The sequence below is a fragment of the Pyrus communis genome, chromosome 16 (assembly GCF_963583255.1).
Source record: "Pyrus communis chromosome 16, drPyrComm1.1, whole genome shotgun sequence".
NCBI classification, from domain to species: Eukaryota; Viridiplantae; Streptophyta; class Magnoliopsida; order Rosales; family Rosaceae; genus Pyrus; species Pyrus communis.
This window is the reverse complement of record NC_084818.1, coordinates 13,181,173-13,201,232: the sequence shown is the minus strand read 5'-3', so window position 1 is coordinate 13,201,232 and position 20,060 is coordinate 13,181,173. Positions and strand designations below refer to the sequence as shown.

The following is a 20,060-nucleotide window of genomic DNA, read 5'->3' as shown; positions in this document are numbered from 1 at the left end:
TGTTCCTGGACGCTTGATTTCGGACAACACCATCTTTGCCACAGAGATTGTCCACTTCATTTTCAGGAGTAAACGAGGCAAAAAGGGCTTCATGGCTATGAAACTTGACATTAGTAAGGCGTATGATTGTGTGGATTGGGGGTTTCTTAAAGGTATTCTGGAAGCTATGGGCTTCCCTCTATACCGAACCAATATGTTAATGTGATGTGTGAGCATTGTTTCATATTCCTTTATCAACGGGTCTCTTTGTGGCTACCTCCACCTGGCTCAGGGGCTCCGGTAGAACGACCCTATCTCCTCTTACTTATTCCTCATGTGTGCAAAAAGCCTCTCGACTCTGCTCACTAAGTTCGACCATGAGGAGCAAATTCAGGGGATCTCCATTTGAAGTGGCACTCCGTTTATCAATCACCTCATGTTCACAAATGATTGTCTGCTTTTCGCCAAAACGGATGTTGACAATTGCCTCCAGATTTCCAAAGTTCAAAAAGCTTACGAAGAGGCCTCAGGTCAATCTGTTAACCTTATGAAAAGTGTCGTCTGTTTCAGCCACAATATCAGGCGTATTGATCAGGATGGGCTCAGTTGTCTACTGGGGCTGGATAAAGTGGACAAACATAAGAAATATCTTGGGCTTCCTATTGTAGTTGGCCGGAATAAGCAGGTATGTTTCAGCCATATCAAGGAAAGGCTTTGGAAACAGTTGCAGGGTTGGAAAGGCCGACTTCTAATCTCTACGAATCACGAATTACTCGTCAAAGTTGTCGCCCAAGCCATTTCTCTTTGTACCATACATTGCTTTCTCCTTCCCAAAAGCTTCTGTGATGATCTTAACCGTATAGTTACGGGGTTTTGGTGGAATGGCATCAACGATTCCAAAATGATTCGCTGGATCTCTTGGGACAAACTTTGTGCCCTGAAATCGGAGGGTGGCTTGGGTTTCAAAAATATGTATGCGTTCAATCTCGACTTAACTCATCTACGAACCCCACTCTTTGGTGGCTCAAACCCTTAAGGCAAAGTATTATCCTACTAGCAACTTCTTTCAGGTCATGTTTGATACAATGCATCTTTTGTTTGGAAAAGTATTTGTGCTGGTATGCCCATTATTGAAAGGGATTCCCACTGGTTGATTGGTTTGGGTCGCATTACCAAAATTTGGGAGGACTGATGGTTACCTTCCTCTTCTCAATTCAAAATTTTCTCACCTAAACCCACAGGCTGCTGCTTCACTTTTATGGACCAACTTATCGGACATCAATCTCACTAATGCAACCTTCCCTTCCTCAAGTCTCTGTTCACCGACATTGAAGCGGAAGCGATCATTTCTAACCCCCTTAACTTTCAAAATCCGTCAGACAAACTCATTTGGCACTATGATACGAAAGGTCATTTTTCGGTCAAGAGTGCTTATCAGGTAGCATGGTGACAGCTATAGAACCCCAACAATGAAGCCTCCTCCTACGTCCCTTCCGCATCATCCACTATCTGGAAAAGAATATGGTCAGCCAGGGTCTCTCCCAAAGTCAAAGGTGCTTAGCGGTTTTGTCAGGACATCATCCCCACCAAATCTACCCTTGACAGACGCCATATGCATACAGATCTAATGTGTGTGCTCTGCAACAACCATGTGGAATCCCTCCTCCATCTTCTGCGAGATTGTTGTTTTGCCTCATGTTATTGGCTCTCCACTTCCATTGGCAAACCCCATTCTGATTCACATGTCCTCTTTGTTTTTTATTGGGGCACATCCCTAGCTTCATCTCTCAATCATCAAAATTTCAAATTGTGCTTAATGGTGTGGGCGATGTGGGTAGCAAGAAACGATATGCTATGGAAAGGCACGGTTGAGAAACCTGATGCTCTCATGGCTAAGGCCACAAGCTGGTGGCTCGACTTTCAGAAAGCTCTTAAGGTGGAAGCTCCTGTCAGACCCAGGCTCTTGCCTCTGCTTGGACTAAACCTCCACTGGGATTCCTCAAAGTAAATGTCGATGGTGCTTGGAGTGAGTCACTCAAATCTGGTGGAGTTGGTGTTGTGGTCCGTGATGAGCACGGTAATTTTGTTGCTGCGTCTACAAAGACTTTTGAGCATGTTTCCTCGCCTCTCATAATCGAAGCCTTTGCGGTTATAGAAGGGCTTTTGTTGGCGGTTCAATGGGGCTTACATAACATTATTATTAAGAGCGATTCTTTCCAGATCGTCTTTGCCTTGCAAAAGGGTCCTCTAAATTCGTCCCTCATCGGGCACATTGTCGAGGATTCCTATGCTATGATATATGTTATTACTAGAGCTTCTATTACGCATACACGCCGCCAACATAATGAAGCTGCTCACCGTCTTGCCCGTTTTGCCTTAACTGACCCATGTGAATATCTTTGGAAAAGCCTCCCGACATTCTCATGGATGTTTTACTCTCTCTGATTGTACTGCCTAGATTTTCGGGTTTTACCAGCCCACTATACTGATCTGTTACTCATCTTTTATTAATGAATTAATGCCGCAGCTTTCAAGAAAAAAGAAAAAAAAAAAAGTGAATGCCCAGTGGATATAACATTCTCAAAAGATAACATGTATAACTCAAAAATATGGTTGACAAATTAAGAAGGGAATTGTTATTGGCACTCCAAATTTCTCATTCTACACTCCAAATTTGCTATATTTATAAAGAAAATAGACTTGTGAGGAGTGTAGAATGAGATTTTTGGAGTGCCAATAACACTTCCCATTAAGAAACTCAGCCGCTAAAGTTTTTCTAGTGAAAAATGTCATCAAACTCAAAAATTTGATCTTTAATTGAATACACCTCTAATTCGTCACTAATCATTCCCATCACGAAACCTTAGCTAGTTTGCAAGTGCATTGAGGACAAGTATGCGTGTGTCCATTGTCAAGTTCATGGTTCTTTGACGTCTTTCCTTTTGTACCTTATTGATTTGTTCAAAACGCAAGGCCTGTAATGAACAAAGCCATATGTGTATATTGCATGGTTGGCATTGTCTAACTCTCGTTGGTTTAGAGCATTTTCAATAGAGAGATGCAAATTCGAGATGCAAAGAAAAAAATGGTAGGTTTGAGAAACAATGACTTTGAATAATTGAATGATGAGTTTGGCTAACGACGGTTCTAATAGGGTAACGACGGTTCTAATAGGGGACCTCTCAAATCTTGATTACGATAATATGAAATGTTACTGTAAAAGGTTTCAATACCCTTCACGTAGTGCCAAGAACATCCCTCGTATGAAGGCAAGCACGAGTTTGGAGTTCCAATAACATTTCCGCGACGCTGAGTAAAAGTAACTGAATATTCGATTCCACCAAATAAGTTGAAGCACATAAATATCAGTCTAAACGCAAAAGTACACCAAGAGGGAACCTCAACATGACTAATGCTCTTTATTCGAATACCTAGCAGCTAAATGAGCATCGTACATTGCATTTTAAATCACAGGGTCATTCCTAGAAAGATAATTGTTTCCATCCACCATAGCTCTCCTCAGCATATCTTCTAGAAGCTGCTTCTCTGCAAAAACAAATAGTCGATTCACCACACACTAACTCGAATCTAGTCAAAAACGGAAGTTCTGGTTACGTTTGGTAAGCTATAAACAGTAATACCTGAGGCTCAGGAGTGAAAGTAAGTCCAATTATGATCTCCCCGCGATATTCCTGGTCCTTGTTGACAATATTGTATGCAGTCGGAGGAAGCCTTCCATCAGCGAACAATGGCTCCAAAGGAACGCTGCATTGGCCATAGATAAATTAGACATCGAACTACACACGTTTTAGATAGCTTCACCAGAGATAGAACACTATAACAGGGTGCAAATAACTTTTGAGTGACCTTATAAAGATGGAAATGAAAAAAGTTGACAAATTATTGAGTACTCACATTGCTTCGCCAACAAAGTCATCCTTGGTAAAGGTATCTTTGTCCATTATTTTCAAACGAAGCTCAGAAACATCATCCGTAACTGTGAACAAAAAACTTTCATTCCATTCGGGGTCAGATCCTTTCCCTGCATGTACGATTTTTAAATCACAGTTAATCGGAGACAACACCAGATGGATCCGATCGGAATGTGCACAAACAATACACACACACACACACACACACACAAGGGGTAGCTACAATTGTATACCTTTAGCCACAGTGCTTTTCTTCTCTTGGGTCTTCACAGTGAAAATAACATAGGGATCCATCTTATTAACTGCTACATAGTATTCAACCCATGACATACATACATTAATTAGCACTATTCAGAAATCAAATGCAAACAAATTTAACCGAGCGGCGTGTTCAAATCAGAAATCAAAATAACATATCATATATATAGACGAAAATTGCTTAAAAAACCGTTAAGAAAATGATTTATGCGCAACATTTTTCTCCTTTTGTTCACCCCTTTTCCTCGTTCTGGCCATCGGATTGAATTAATCAAACAAAAACAATGGTAATATTGAAAAAGGTGCGTGCTTGTCATTTAGGTATCTTTATTCTCTTTTGTTTTGGGAAATGTATGTTCGTATTTTGCCGATTACTGGAAAATGAAACGCATCTACCAACATATAAGCAAAATACAAACAAATGGATTAGACATAAAGATCACGCTAGTGAGCAGAAAACAAACACCAGAAATAAAATCAGATCATTTCTGCATCACTTGATATTACCAAGAATCAGTGAAAAGGGATTTTTAAAAATTGATGATTTTTTGTTTGGGGTATTCAATCGAATATCAAACTAATTTTGCAGACATGCATACACAAATGCATATATGAACAAAAAAAAAAAAAAAAAAAAAAGCTCATAAAGCCTTGAAATTAACAGCATCTAGCTGATAGAAAAACCAAACAATTCAGATCTGCAGATGGTGAGAAGCATAAATTTAAGAACCAAACCATGTTCACCAAAAATCATTTCAGATAATTAAATCAAAGATTCAAACATGAGAGAGAGAGAGAGAGAGTTACAGAGAAAATCTTTGTTCTTGAGGCCTTTGGCTTCAACAAGAAGGACTTCAAGGGTTCCGAGAGGCATCTTTCTTTGGTTGGTTTGTTTGGGGTTTGGAATTTGTTGGATGAAAAGAGAGTGAAGCAGTAAGGGTGTTAAAGTAGTGAAGGAATGGTGCAGTTTTCAAGTTTCATGTGACAATTGTACTTGCATTTCTGACTCCTCCACTGCATGACGAAACCTTTATTTATTGACGTTTCGTACGAACTTCCCAATACCCCCGTTTGACTAGAGGTTGACTGCCACTCTTCATTTCTTATTCCAAATTCTAAATCTTTATCTATACTATCTATTAATAAAACCCTATATATCAATAAAAATTATTATTATATTCTTCCATGATAATTGAGAAAAAATACTAGAAGAGTTGCTATTTTCTTCCCACCGTGACCAGCCCTCTTTAATTTTAAACTCGGTATGGTCAGTTTTTTTTATTTTTTATTCCTTTGGGCCCCATGAAAAACTGCTACATATAATGGGAATTGATTTTCACTTTTTCTTTCTTACTCAATATTTGGGCCTAGATTCTATAAGCCCAACTTCTCTCTTACCGGCCCGCAGCTCAGTTGATTAAAATAAAAATTTATGTTTAAACTAAAGCTTCATACTTTTTAAGGTCGTTTCCTAAAATTTTACACAAAAGGTCCCGAAGCTACCCATTTTTATTATATTTGTCTTCAATTTCTTTATATATATTGTCTTGTATATATTATGTTTGAATCTAAAATTCATAATTTCAAACCTGAAGTTCAGAAAAATGTCATAGAAACTTGAAGTTTCTTAACATGCACCATTCATGTTGAGATTCGAAGTTCTCCATGATTAAACCATTTAAACCAAAACATGTTGTAGAACCTAAATGTTCTAATTTGGATGTTTGTGATGATTTTATTTTCCATAGCACCAATCACAATTTTGTTCCCTACATTCAACGAAATGTCAAACCGTAACAAAATTGATTTCGCTGATTTGGACATTTCAAACAAATACTATTTTATGTGGATATAAGATTTGACACTCCACTTGACTACGAAAAACTGTGAAACCATTGAAGCCAACTATGGCATGGAAGAGCTGAATAAGCCTCCACCATGCTCTTTATTCAAAGATTTATGCCTGAAACATTATAAATGGAAGTACCTCACTAAAGAGGATTCCATGGCTCTTTGACTCGCTCATACGGACCATTCCAATCATGAAAAGATAATCTCTTACCTGAAGCAAGACATGATTGAAACCTTTATGTCCATGAATAGGTAATTTTGAAGTTTATATTCGATCTAGAGAAAAATTTTCTCGTCTTTCTATGTCTTTAACTTGCTCCTTCAGCAGCAGTGAAGAGAGCAAAAGTTTGGAAAATTATCGGATTTGATTACTACCACACCTGTGAGAAAATGGTACCTCAGCGATTCAGCCAGGAGATATCGAACGATATAGACTCAGCTTCGGCTGAAGACTACTGAATGGTGGTACCCTGCTTTGGGAGGGATACACCGACATGCATGCTCTGCTTCGGCATAATTGCACCGAAAGGTATGCTTTGCTTCAGCAGAGGTTGAACAGACTCCTCCAGCTTCGGCTGGAACCTCACGAAACCACATCTAGGTCTGTCTTTCTCTCACACTCATGATCAAGTTTGTTTTTAATATATGGTAGAATCAGGGCCTGCCAAAGGGTGACATCACACCCAGAACATGATTCCTTGGAACCTGTAACCTAAAACTTCAAGAATAAGGGACAATATTCAGAACCTCAACCCTACAGTATCTACTTCCATTTTGACGGAAAAGATCATTGGTTATGTACATTTCCCTAGTCAATCATGAGACTAAGTTTGCTCTACCTAACACATTTGGAAAAGCGAAATTTTGACATGGAAGGCCACGTTGGCCGGACCCCAGTACATTTGGTTTACTTTGTGAACAATTTCTTATGTCCACAGATTTAAGTTTGGTGTTTGGATATCATTACTATTCTCGAATTCGAGTTAGTTGACAAAAGTTAATACATGCAACTAATCCAATTAACTCATGCTTAGGTATATTTTGTGGGTAGTTAGTGGTCTAGTTCTATGTGCTAACTTCATACCTAATTACCTTCCTAACAACCCTTTTCAAGGTTATCCAACCTGATTGTGAGGCATGGCACTGCCCATATCATGTTGTCCAATGATTTAATTTTAAGGGAAGCCGCTTTTGAGCTTTAAGGATATTCGAGTTACTATATTGGAACCACTATAGAAAATAGAGTAAAATTCTTTTTGAATAAATCCTAAATAGAGATAAATTAGGAATCCTTTGGGATCTAGAAGATTTTTCCTATTATATTTTGTTTTACTTGGAGAGCAAACTTCTCTCCTTCGTATTACTATGAATAAAGGCACAAGATATGAAGAATAACACACAGAATTCCTCAATCCTATTTTCTATTTCTTCGTATTACTATGAATAAAGGCACAAGATATGAAGAATAACACACAGAATTCCTCAATCCTATTTTCTATTTCTCTTTCACTCTACTGCCGCACCTCTCTCTTCCTTAGTTAATTTATAGGTCACAACGTACATGACATAAATTGGACCATTGTTTTTTTTTTTTTTTTTAACAAAATTATGCAAAGAAAAGTTTGAATTAAAACGTTTTTTATTTTTACTAATTTTTTTAGCCATGTGACACTTATGACACACATCTAAATCTTAGGGTGTAATCTGACTGAATTTAAAATTTTAAGAAATTAACTAAAACTTGATCTAATTAAAAGAGTGAAGGCATGGACTAAGCCTCATAATGTATTATTAATAATATGATTCAAAATCGTATTTTTCGATCCGATTTATCAGTGAAGATAAATACAAATACCACTTGCGTATAACGAAAGAGTAACAGTTGGTAACATGCAGTTGGTTCAATTGTTCCAAACAGACAGGAGGAAGAGGAGCGTAGCTATTCAGAAAGAAAACAAAGATGGCGAAAACCTCCATTGCAATCACTGAGAGCTTCGCTTCCGAAGCAAAAATTGCAGACGACATTCCTCGGGAAGATGCAATCAGAGTTCTGAAATTTCTCCGAGTTGTTGGAATCTCGGACCCTGTCCCAGATGAGTTCGATGCTAAGAAGGACACCTACTCCGACGTCATTCGTGACCTCCTCAAGCCCCTTCACATTTCCCCAGGCCGTGTCACCTGCGTCGTATCTGTGAAGCCTGCTGTCACTGTAATCTATCTTCCCCTCGTTATTTGTCTCTTTTTTTGCTTCAATTTGTAATTTTCAGTGGTTCTGTTTGGTTGCTGAGAAAATTCTAGGTATGGGTTATTTATAGTGGGGAAATTGGAGGAATAGGATTGGACCCTTTCGGGAAGTGTTTGATTTGAATTGGGTTTTCATTGTGTTTTTCTATCTGGGTTTGACTAAATTGAGCTGTGTTCTTGCTTGCTTGATGAGAAAATTTAGGGAAGGAAGATAAAATTGCTTGATTTAATGGTTACTTGTATAACCAGTTCAAAATTAATATTGATGGAGGCCCATTCTATTAGCTTGTATGATTGGGACTTTGATCTTATACAAAGCAAAGTTAGATGCTTTGTTAGACCCCATTTCAAAGCTATTAACATCGTCATCGAATTCTCCCATTTTGCTCACTAATGTGTACTTGTATTTCAATTTGATGTCTGTTTCAATTGTTCTTGTATTTGGGTGTTTCAATTGTTCTTGTATTTGGGAGAAAAAAAAGATTCCGCTGAACGTTGGGTTAATTTTTGTATGTTTTCGTTCATCGTCTTTGAAAACTAAGTTACCTAACAAATGTAAAGATGTTTTGTTCATGAATCTGCAGAATTTCTTTTCCGGATTTCATGGAGGAGCTATTGCTGCTGTTGCTGAGGCTGTGTCCATGGCTTGTGCAAGAACTCTCGTGGCTAAGGATAAGGAGCTTTTTCTGGGGGAACTAAGCCTATCTTACCTCTCTAGTGCAACAAAGAATGTAAGGCCCTTAGAATGTACATTTGTTCCTTTAAATGTAGATATATAAAGTTTGATGCACATGCCAAAATAGAAATGAATTGAATTCAAAGCTTTACTATGATTGTTTAGCTGTCTTCATTGGAAATCGAAAGGTCGTCTGAGGCAGGCATTTCAAATGGTAATGGTATTGGTATAGAATGACTAAAGGAAGGAATTAGGATTTTGATGGCACTTTAAATTTGTAAATTGTGATGAGGGATTTGTACCTTTTGTGTGCAATTCCTTGAATGTCAAAGGTCTGCCTTTCGTGCGTCTTGGTGCAGAGAACTTATACTTCCAGACTCTGATGAAGATATTGAAAATTTAATTAGGTATTCAATTTGTCATTGGACATCATAAGCTAACCGAGACATCATAAGAGAAATATCTACGTTATCCAGTATTGGCAATTCAGTAAACTGAAGTTTACACTCTTGAATCTTGTTTATAATTTGCGTTGTTCATGCTGTTCGTTTCTCTCTGTTTTGATTTTTACTTACCAATGGGACTTTTACAGGAAGAGGTGATAGTTGATGCATCTGTTGTGCGGAGTGGAAGAAACCTCAGCGTGATAGCTCTTGAATGGAAACTCAAGAAAACTGGGCGTTTGGTTTACACTGCTCGTGCTACCTTCTACCACACGCCTGTTGCAAAATTATGATTTCGCATATTAACTCTCTCTATCTTTGTTTACGCAAATTCGTACGTCTTCGATACATTTCTATAGCACATCTTGTCAATTTGCTGCCATCTGCATAGTTATTCCGATATAGATCACTATGCAGTAACTATAAGATCAATTATATCTACGTGTATACATACGATAGCGTGCAACGGGGACATGAAAGTTCTATTCATATCTGTAGTGTCTTTGATTTCATGCCTAGCAACCATATTTTGATTGTTGAGCAATTGGTACTGTTCTATAATTAGAAGGAAAGGAGACCCAAAGAAGTGTGTTTTAAGAGGAAGGCAAAACATAGGGTTGGGTTCGGTTTCAATCGATTTGGTTCGATTTTTCAAATTCGGTTTGATTTTTTTCGGATTCGGTCCTGCCCAAAATTTATCTTGACATACTCTGCAAAGAAACAAGACATCTAACCGCAATCACGTGCAGTTAGATCCACAGAAACTAGAGAGGGAGATGCATTTATTGATGGGTTTGGTGCTTCGACGCAACATGAACACAAAGATGGCAAAACCTTCCACTGCTTTCTCTTCCACAGCAATAATTTCTGAGGACATTCCTCCACAACACTTGAACCAAGTTGTGTGTTTTCTTCATAGAGTCGGGATTTCTGACCCTATCCCGGATCGTTGCAATACAAAAGGCTACCACTCTGCCTTGATTCACTGCATCCTCAAGCCTTTGCACATCCGAAAAGGCCGCGTCACCTGCCTTGTCTCCATAAAACCTGCTGTTGCTGTAATATTTCGATGCTTATTCTCTCCCTTCTTTGTTTCAACTTTTGTTTTTCATTTTGTCATGAATGTGCAGAATATCCGCGATGGATTTCACGGGGGAGCTATTGCTGCTGTAGCTGAGACAGTGTCGATCGCTTGTGCAAGAACGATAGTGGCTGAGGATAAGGAGATTTTCCTAGGGGAACTGAGCATCTCCCACCTCTCTGCTGCACCAAAGAATGTGAGTTAGTCCACCATAATCCCCAGTCGTTTCCTTTTATCGGATTGACCAGTATTTCATCTGAAAAGAACATTGACATTATGATACAGGCGGAGCAGATAGGTGAAGGATCTGTCGTGAAGAGTGGAAGATTTCTGAGCGTGATAGCAGTTGATTTCAAACTCAAGGAAACTCAACAGTTGGCTTACACTGCTCGTGCTACCTTGTATCACACGCCGGTTGCAAAATTATGAATTCAGAGATTAAAATTTTGTAAAACATGATCATCTTTTCAATGTTTATGGCTTAGTATTATACAGAGTTACTCTGAAATAAGATCCACGACGTTTTTAAATTCGAATATGACTACAAGGTGATATCACAGAGTTGCACCAAAATAATATACACTGACAAAACATGGGAAGAGAAAATACATTCGAGTGGATGAGAAGATACAACCGCCCAGCAGCCTAAGGCTTCACAACTTTGCATCAACTCTAAGCCTTACCTTTCATCCTACATCACCAATATAGCGGAAAGTAGCAGCACTTCATGTGCAGTAATGATCATCTCAAAACCAAACGTGTGAGTTTCAACTTGGAAGTCTCATCCTAGCCCCGTTTTTCCCCGATCGGATTAAATGGTTGCTGTTATTGGCTCAGTACAGGGATAAACACCGACCTCCAGCACCCATATATATTGGGATTCGGGAGTTCTATACAGTGAGAGAAAAACATCTGATAAAAATCACTAACATCTACTTGCATTGAAAAAAAATAATAACATCTGAGATCAGAAGAGTATAGTCACAGTCACTTGACATATGAGACTGGCACACTCACCTACATTCGGACTATGAAAATATGGCATTGACAAAGGCCTCAGCATCAAACGGTTGGAGGTCTTCTACGCCTTCACCAACACCCACAAACTTTATAGGGATGCCGAGCTCATTCACCACGCTGACCTAAAATAAGACGCAATCTTATGATTAGTGAAGGCTAAAAAAACTTGAGAACTAAGTCCTGAAACAACAGAAGCTACATCAATATCTCAATTCAATAACAGATCGAAAACTATACAGGACAGAAGATTTGAACATACCACACAGCCTCCTCTAGCAGAACCGTCAAGTTTTGTCAAAATCAAACCAGTTATACCAACAATCTGTCAAATATTTACAAGGCAAACAATCAAAACACAAATGAAGTGGCACAAAGAATTAGAGTACAAATTAAGGGCAAGACATTCAATCAAATATCCAAGTTCTACTCTAACTGACAAAATTGGAATATAACATGCTGCACCTAAACATGAACCCAAAAGGAACAAACTCAAAACATTCTTGAGAGGTGAGACAAACAAGATCATGCGAGGAATAGCCAACCATCTTAATCCAGAAGGTAAAGGATAAGAACATTACTTCATTGAATTCTCTTGCCTGTGGAAGCATGTTTAAACCCGTGGTCCCATCCAGAACTAGCAGGATCTCCTGCATGTATTAAAAGAAATATTGATAGGTACATTTAGAAACATGGTACACTAGACAAATTGTATGAATTTGGAGAAGTTACTAGATATCTAAACAAATAAAATGGGTACATACAAATCAAAGAATACACCAGACAAAACGGATGAGTATGGTAATGGAAGGCATGAACAGATTGATTCACATATCAAACAACTGAAAGGCCCAGGTGCCAGGTACAGCATAAAGAAGTTATTTGAAATATGGCATAAAAAAGGAAAGACATACAGGTGAATACAGCAATGAAACCTGTAGCATGTGTCAGGAGTTGCAACTTATTACTCTCTGTGAAAGCTATGATTATCATAAAGATACAGTTAAACATCTGCAACGAACACTAGCTGGAAGGCTTGAGAGCATGAGAAAGTAGTTGAAAGGTGTTCCTTGGTTTAATCCAATAGAAGGTTTCTGGAAAAAATATATCTAAAATTTCCCTCAGCTATCACTTTACTAAACTTGATTTTTCCATTCACCGTAAATCTCATTCATGGACCGTATTGGTTCCAAGGACCTAAATGCAACATCTTGCAAGAGCTATTTCTCGATACATGATGCACTATCAAAGAACATAGTCTATTCAGAAATATTCTGTTCAATGGGAAGTCCAATGTTTTAAAAGGCTCACCTCAGGGCACGCCTAGGCGGCCTCTGAGACTGGGTGTGAGGGTTGCCGCCTCTGTTTTGAGGGAGTGGGCGGAAGGCGTCGCTGGAGCCGCCTAGGCGGTGAAGGCGCGCCTCAAGTCGTTCAGGCGACTCTGTTTGGCTGGTTTTTTTTTTTTTTTTTTTTATTACTCCCAAACCCAAATTTTGGGTAGGGTTTTAACTGCCTCATACCTCTTCCTTGCACTATCGTCTCTCTGTCTTTTTTTTTTCTGATTTTTATTTTTTTATATAATGGATGTGTGTGTTGTGTGCATTGATATATGTGTGCTCATTGTGCTTTTCATACTCTATTTAAAAAAAAAAAAAAAATATATATATATATATATATAACATAATATATGTATATATATGTGTATATATATGTATAATAATGTGTGTGCTCAGGGTGATTATTGATTAATAATCTTCTTTTTTTATAATATATGTGTACGCTCAGTGTATATATTAAAAAAATTTAGGTCATGTGAGGCTTCGCCTCATGCCTAGTCTGGGCTATCCCTCGGATGCCTCGTCCACGCCTCACACTTTTAATACACTGGAAGTATCACATGCCTAGATTTTCGAATTTGATAATAAAAATATGATAAAAGTGTCCAACAGCCGAGCTTACATTAGGAGCGCCAGGCATGACTTTCGTCACAGCTTTCTTACATGCAATCAACTCTTCCATCAAGCTGTAATTAGTGTGCAGACCTGAAATTTTATACATTAAGTGCAGAGATTCAGCTAAGCTCACAAAATTACGTAAACAGTTCAAGAGGAGTATGAAAGGTTCTCTGACAAACTTACGTCCGGAGGTGTCACATAAGACAACATCATAACCTTGTTCTTTCCCTGTCTTCACAGCCTGAGAAATAACTATTCAGAAAGCACTTAAAGACTGTATGTCAGTAGTTATACCACGTTAAATGAATTCCACAGACAAAAATTCTAGAAAGGAAAAGAAATTATAAGCTCATCTCTCTGTCCAATCAAAGTTGTCTACCTACCTGATGCTGCTTTGGCCTTCTCTTTTTCAGCCACAACAATCTCACACCCAGTCCTCTCGGCCCATATCTCCAGTTGGTCACCAGCAGCTGCTCGAAAGGTATCCCCTGCTGCCATTAATACCTGGCCAATTAAAAAACGCAAAGGGATTTAGACCACAACATGTTTTACTCGCAAAAGACAAAACCAATTCACTGCAGCCAGGACAATTAACAGATGAAAACTTCTCACCTTTGCCCCTCCATTCTTCAATCTATAAGCGAGCTTTCCTGCATGAGGATAGGTGATCAGATCATTATCAATCTTAATGGGCCCTTAACCACTTAAACCACAATACAATAAGAAAACAGACTGCAAGCAGGATTTATGTAGTGGATATGTCACTACTGTGTTCGTATTAAAGCTTTCTCAACTTAAGGTCGGCTCTCATGTCCAGTAACTTTTCCCCAAAAATGCATGCCATTAGATTAAACCGGTTGGATATCAAAATGTCTGTTAAAACCTCAGCACACCGCATGATACAAACTAAGTTCTATTCTTACCAAGAGATGTTGTCTTCCCACCTCCGTTAACGCCAACAATAATAACCACAGCCGGCTTCCTGCATTACAAAACATGAACTCCAAAATTGAAGACAACATCTAAAAAATCAACAGAATCTCTAAAACTCGAAAAAGCTCGTGACCTGTATCCGAGTTGAAGTTCAGTTTTGCCTTTAATAGTTAACAAGTCCAGCACACTTTTCTTCAACGCATCCTACAAACATCCCGATTGCGTTACCACATTATTACATTTCACGTGCATACCAATTAACTTAAAAACACTCCAATCGATTCCTCAGACAAATTTATATACCTAAATCTTATATAATGGGGCAAATTCAATTACTTTTCGGAGAAATAAAAGCAAGACAAATCATACAAATAACATTCAAATGCTAAAAGGCAATGTTAAAGTTCTTGTCAACTGTTAGGATTTACCTTAATTTCGCTTCCAGATTTAAGCTTCCCAGCAGCTATATCCTCCCTCAGGCTCTCCACAATCTTAATCGTGATTTTCGGCCCGAAATCGGATACCAGCAGAGCCTGAAACCGAAAACAACAGACTTAAATTACATTTTCCCGGAAAATTGATGGTAAAATATTTTCTCAAGAAACAAACAGGGATAGATAGAAAACCTCTTCGAGTTCGTCGAGGACTCGATCAGTGTCGGCGAGGTTCCAGTAGAGCAAGAGCTCGTCGACGACAGCGAGATTATCGCGAGTCTTTGAGAATCCCGAGAAGAGCTTATCCACGTCGCTCTTGGCCTTCTCTTTGATAAGCCTTCCGAGCCGGGTGAAGAACCCGGTCTCCCCCGCCCGGCATTTGAACCGGGAATGGTCGAGCCGGGAAGGGGCTAGCAGGAGGTAGTGGTGCTGAGGCGGTGAAGTTTTGGAGAGGAGTGAGAGACGATGAGGGAGAGAGGAAGGCAAGCGCGACGCCATTGCTGTTGAGCTGAGACTGGATTGTTTTTCGGATATCGGATAATGTGGTAAAGTTTGCAGTGGGTCTTCTCTGTTGGCGCCTTTGGAAACGTCGTCGTATTAGGCGGGAAGGAACTAATTTTAATACAAAAAATTATATAAAAGACATATATATATATATATATATATATATATATATATATTTTTAATACAAAAAATTATGTAAAAGACATATATATATATATATATATATATATTGCTGTCATGTTTAGAATAAGAATGTGATTGTATAAATCCTAGTGAATTTAGGTATATCTCTTATATTCCTATTAGGAGTTGTAATTCTAAAAGGATAAGGATTTTACCTGTCCTACTATTATAAATAAAAGCACAATGAGGTGATACAACATACACCTCACAATTAAATCATTCTTCTCTTTCTCACTATTGTCGGCCTCCCTCTCTCTATTCCCTTAGAATAGCTCAGTTAAATAAGCCTACAACACGTTATCAACACGTTCTTGCCAGAAGCTAAGGAATTGACGGATCATAGGAGGAGACTATCTTCTACAAAATTCAAAGACTTTTATTTATTTTCTGCCAATCAGGTACGCTTAAAATAAAGGAAGATATTTGAAAAGACATTGAAGCATGAAAACATTCCTCATGATGCATGAACCCCCTATGTTTATATTTTCCTTCTGATATATATATTGTATATGTTTCATATATTTGTCTATATATATATATATATGTTTCATGCATTATACAATTAAATTGCTATGTGGAATTGTGAGTCAAAGCATATAAATAAATTAGAAGCATGTTAGGGTTTTTCAAACCTTAGAGAAGTCGAAAAAAAAAAAATGGCAATTGTGCGACACAACCGCTGAACCACCACTTCTGGCCTGAAGCTCAGCCGCGTGGAGCACGTTATGGAACGGTGTCGTTTTGACACCTTGGACCTCACGGTAGCAGCCCTTTGGGCTTTACTATGCTGACCCAAACCCTAAGCCTTCAGCCTGATAAGCTTTATAAGGGTTGAAGTCCCCTAGCCCACCCAAGAAAGCCTACAACCTTTTCTTAGCTCGTTGTCCTGAGTCTATGGCCCAATTCCAGCATCCTTGGCTATTGGGGTTTGCCACAATCTTCAGCCCGCTTGCCCGCAATTTTTGCTGCTGGGCTTGACCTGCCCCTAGCCCAAACCCGAAACCCAACTTCGGTTGGGCTTCCCGAGACCAACCCAAAGGCCAGCTTTCACTGGGCCTGTACCTATGCCCAATTTTGGCACAACGCCAACAGACTTGGCTGCTGGTCTCCCCAAACCCACTCGGCCTGAGACCTGCAGTCGAACCTGCAGGGCCCTTCTCCCATATTATTTTGCTTCCACGATCAACCACATTTGGTCCTAATCTATTGAATTAATTAAAAGTGACATGCAGTCCATTAATCTGATAATGAATCCAAAATTATTGACATGATATCACTTTTGGACATTAACAATTCAATAATTTATTTTTATACTTTGAACCGTTGTCATACTTTCGTAGTCACGAAGCTCTCACACTTGAGTTCCTGAATCAACTCAAATCCACTATACTTAAAGTAGGATATTGCATTCTGTGTTTCTTGCAGGAACCTATCCTTTATGAACTAATCGTTCATAAAACTAAATTGAACTTGTAGTTTCATATTTAGTGCCTTTGAAAACCGAACTTTTCATTCAAAACTTACCACATGAAACCTATAGCTTTCATGCATAAATTAAACCAATAGATGTCTATAGAACCCGAATGTTCTACGACATATGTCAATGGATCACCATATGACTAATTACGTTTTTTATGTACCCTTCTTTTTAGGGACATGTCGAACTTAAACAAGCTTGATTTCATCGCTCTGGAAGCATATGGAAGAAACTACCTGAAGTGGGTTCAAGATGTGAAACTCTATCTTACTACAAATGGCATTAGAGCCACCATCGAGACACCTATCGACGACAAACATGTTGACGAAGCTCAGAAAGCTAATGCAATGATCATCATTCAAAGACACATCCATGATGCATTGTAGACCGAGTACCTCGCTGAGGATGACCCACTCACCCTCTGGCCAACCGTTTCGATCACCAAAAAGACATCTACTTGCCTGAAGCAAGACATGACTGGCAGCATTTTCGCTTCCAGGACTTTAAGTTCGTGAATGAATACAACTCTGAAGTTTGTAGAATCCGATCACTTCTGAAGTTCTGAAAAGTGGAATTAACTGAATCAGATCTCCTGAAGAAGACCTATTCAACCTTCCATGACACCAATATTGTCCTGCATCAACAATATAGGGCACAGAAATTCACCAAATTTTCAAATTTGATCTTTGTCTTACTTCTCGCTAAAAAGTGGAACCAGCTTTTTAGTGGTCTGTTTGTGCTTACCTCTTTGAGCACCAAACAGTCTATGGTGCTCTTTTAGCAAAGGCAACGCCTATATAGGGCACAAATAGAAATATAGTTGTTGTACTGTTGCTATTGGTCTATGAGCACATATGTCGGTGCTCTTTGGCCTCAAAGGGCACAAATAATTTATTGAGCGCAGTGGTCATATTTTTTGTAGTAGACGCTAGGAAGAAGGCCAGTAACGAGTTAGGAATTTGGGAGCAAAGTTCACATCATTGAGGGACATAGTTTTCAAAGAGGGAAGAATCTTGCTGTTACTTGCTTCTCCTGCTGTAGCCTGCAAGCTCCTCGTGAATATCTTTCATGACATTATTTTAATAGAAGCCTAATAATATTGCTAAAACCAAGTCATGTGTATAAAATTACTAAAAAGACAGAAATATACGAGCCCAATATTCGCTAAAAGAGTTTGTTTTGAGAAAGATGGTAAGGGTTTGATTATAGAGTGTGAGCTTATTGATAAATTTTATTTTTATTGTTAATTTCATTTTGTACTTGATGGTAATTACAATAGAGTAAAAAGACAATTCGCATCTAAGTTTAAGTTGGGTCTAAAGTGTGGTTATATGGGTTCAAATGAAATTTCTCAAAAAAAAATAAAATAAAATAAGGTCGTTTACTTGTAATTCTATATAAGAACGTATAAACATATTGTTGGAATCGGTAAAAGTATTAAGTAGCATCTATCGATTTATTATAGTTATGACTAAGTGATCTAAGTTTAAATTGATTTTGTTTGCAAAGATAATCTTTACATAATGACATGTAATATGAAGGGATCTAATAAAAAACACAGAGTTTTGTGAGTCGGCTACAAAGTGTTCTGAGACTGACTTTCTTCAAAACCTTTAATAGCCAAGTAGTGTTCATTTGCGTTTAACAATTAAACCAGAGCCATAAATTATTTCGAGGAGGGTCAATCTTAAATAACTATAAGGAGAGAGTATAATAACAAAAAATCATATAAAAATCCAAATCCTTTAATAAGAAACAATCTCACCCCAATAAACAACATATAAACAAACAAAAAAATGATATCAGCTTATTCATGGTGTTTTGTCCATAGACAATTGCAAAGTTAGGGTTAACGATTCCTTTCTTCTTCTTTTTTTGTCTAAGTTAAGTAATTACTTAATTACATGATTCATTTGATTCAAAGAAGAATTAAAAAGAGGGAGCCATGCTATCCTCGAGTTGCCAAAAGCAATGGGCAAAGAGGGGACAACCTAAATAGAAGGTACGGTTTAAGAGTTGAATTGCTAATTGATTTGTTTAGATATAATATTTGGTAATTAAATATGGTAAAAATTTGAAGTAATAAAATTATAAGCCTATTGTACATAATTAATGTTCAGGGGTTAGGAATTTTTAGTGACCAGAATGGTCAATTACAAGCATATTGTACATAATAAGTTTGAGAGTTGTTATACCCACCCTACAATCTTATTTTCTCACCTACATTTTGATGAAAAATTTAATGACACATTTGACCTTTTGTAAAATGACTTCTAAAGCCCTAATAAAAATGAATAGCCAAAAGAAAGAAAAAAAAAAAGCAATGTTTTAAAAGGCGAAGGCGTGAGTGAGGCGTTTGATGGATATCCCGCCTAGTCGAAAGTCTTGAGACGTAAGGCGAAGCCTCACGAGACTTAATTTTCATACTATATATTATATACTATATATATGAATATATTATAATACTTCGTAAAACAAATATTCATTGTCATTCAAAAGTACACAAATTATAAACAAGTATAACTCACATGACCATGTGACAACCCGTTCCAAATTTTACGTTTTTATTATATTTTAAAAGCGTGAATTTACGAAAATGACCTAGAGGCAAAGATTTTGACTTATGTTGACCATCATCTGGAGAGACGTATGACTTATTCTTTTAACATATTCTCGTAGTACTCGTTGGTGTGAACGCATAGGCGAAAGCCGTTTGCGAGTCTGGATTATAACGGTATAGTTATGGATGTTTGAAAATGGTTATTTAAAGTTTAGTTATAAATTATTTGAATTCCCACCTTTTGGGAAAGTGGTCAATCAAATTTTAGACACAAATAGGAAGGACCAATCAAGTATAAGGCCAAGGAACCAATTAGAATTAGAGGGAGAGGGTGACACCCAATCAGAAAAGAAAGGAAAAAAAAAATGGGAAAGCTTCCCGTGCACCCGTGCCCACCCTATTTGACCACCCATTTTCCAAGGCCGATTCCGACCAACTCCGATGGAGTTTTTCGACGCCACCACCACCATCTTGAAACTCTCATTCCCCTTTACAAAACTCAAGAACCACCTTGATTAACCATAGTATATGGC

At 38.1% G+C, this 20,060-nt stretch overlaps 4 protein-coding genes across 6 annotated transcripts; 2 read left to right on the top strand and 2 right to left on the bottom strand.

Annotated features, from left to right (window-relative positions):
• Positions 1-3,293: 3,293 nt before the first annotated feature.
• Positions 3,294-5,182, bottom strand: LOC137720016 (elicitor-responsive protein 3-like). Of its 2 annotated transcripts, none has more exons than XM_068459006.1 (5): positions 4,977-5,182; positions 4,145-4,216; positions 3,895-4,021; positions 3,621-3,744; positions 3,294-3,525 (listed from the first exon to the last, which is right to left on the bottom strand). In XM_068459006.1, exons 1-5 carry the CDS (start codon positions 5,041-5,043, stop codon positions 3,511-3,513), a joined length of 405 nt encoding a protein of 134 aa, XP_068315107.1. In that variant the 5' UTR covers positions 5,044-5,182; the 3' UTR covers positions 3,294-3,510. The 2 variants fall into 2 exon arrangements, with proteins under 2 accessions (XP_068315107.1, XP_068315108.1); XM_068459007.1 differs by having other exon boundaries at positions 4,145-4,213; positions 4,977-5,180.
• Positions 5,183-7,899: 2,717 nt separating this feature from the next.
• On the top strand, positions 7,900-9,872 carry LOC137720015 (uncharacterized). Its single transcript, XM_068459005.1, has 3 exons — positions 7,900-8,229; positions 8,849-8,995; positions 9,533-9,872. The coding sequence occupies exons 1-3, from the start codon at positions 7,981-7,983 to the stop codon at positions 9,674-9,676; spliced, it is 540 nt and encodes a 179-aa protein (XP_068315106.1). The 5' UTR covers positions 7,900-7,980; the 3' UTR covers positions 9,677-9,872.
• A 132-nt stretch (positions 9,873-10,004) lies between these two features.
• LOC137720014 (uncharacterized) lies at positions 10,005-10,903 on the top strand. The gene is made up of 3 exons (XM_068459003.1): positions 10,005-10,441; positions 10,514-10,660; positions 10,750-10,903. The coding sequence occupies exons 1-3, from the start codon at positions 10,160-10,162 to the stop codon at positions 10,891-10,893; spliced, it is 573 nt and encodes a 190-aa protein (XP_068315104.1). The 5' UTR covers positions 10,005-10,159; the 3' UTR covers positions 10,894-10,903.
• Positions 10,904-10,926: 23 nt separating this feature from the next.
• Positions 10,927-15,366, bottom strand: LOC137720013 (cell division protein FtsY homolog, chloroplastic). Of its 2 annotated transcripts, none has more exons than XM_068459002.1 (12): positions 14,996-15,366; positions 14,798-14,902; positions 14,503-14,573; positions 14,360-14,418; positions 14,049-14,086; positions 13,820-13,940; positions 13,620-13,688; positions 13,441-13,523; positions 12,063-12,131; positions 11,744-11,806; positions 11,486-11,606; positions 10,927-11,354 (listed from the first exon to the last, which is right to left on the bottom strand). In XM_068459002.1, exons 1-11 carry the CDS (start codon positions 15,299-15,301, stop codon positions 11,493-11,495), a joined length of 1,098 nt encoding a protein of 365 aa, XP_068315103.1. In that variant the 5' UTR covers positions 15,302-15,366; the 3' UTR covers positions 10,927-11,354; positions 11,486-11,492. The 2 variants fall into 2 exon arrangements, with proteins under 2 accessions (XP_068315103.1, XP_068315102.1); XM_068459001.1 differs by having other exon boundaries at positions 11,482-11,606; positions 14,996-15,364.
• Between the last annotated feature and the right edge of the window lie 4,694 nt (positions 15,367-20,060).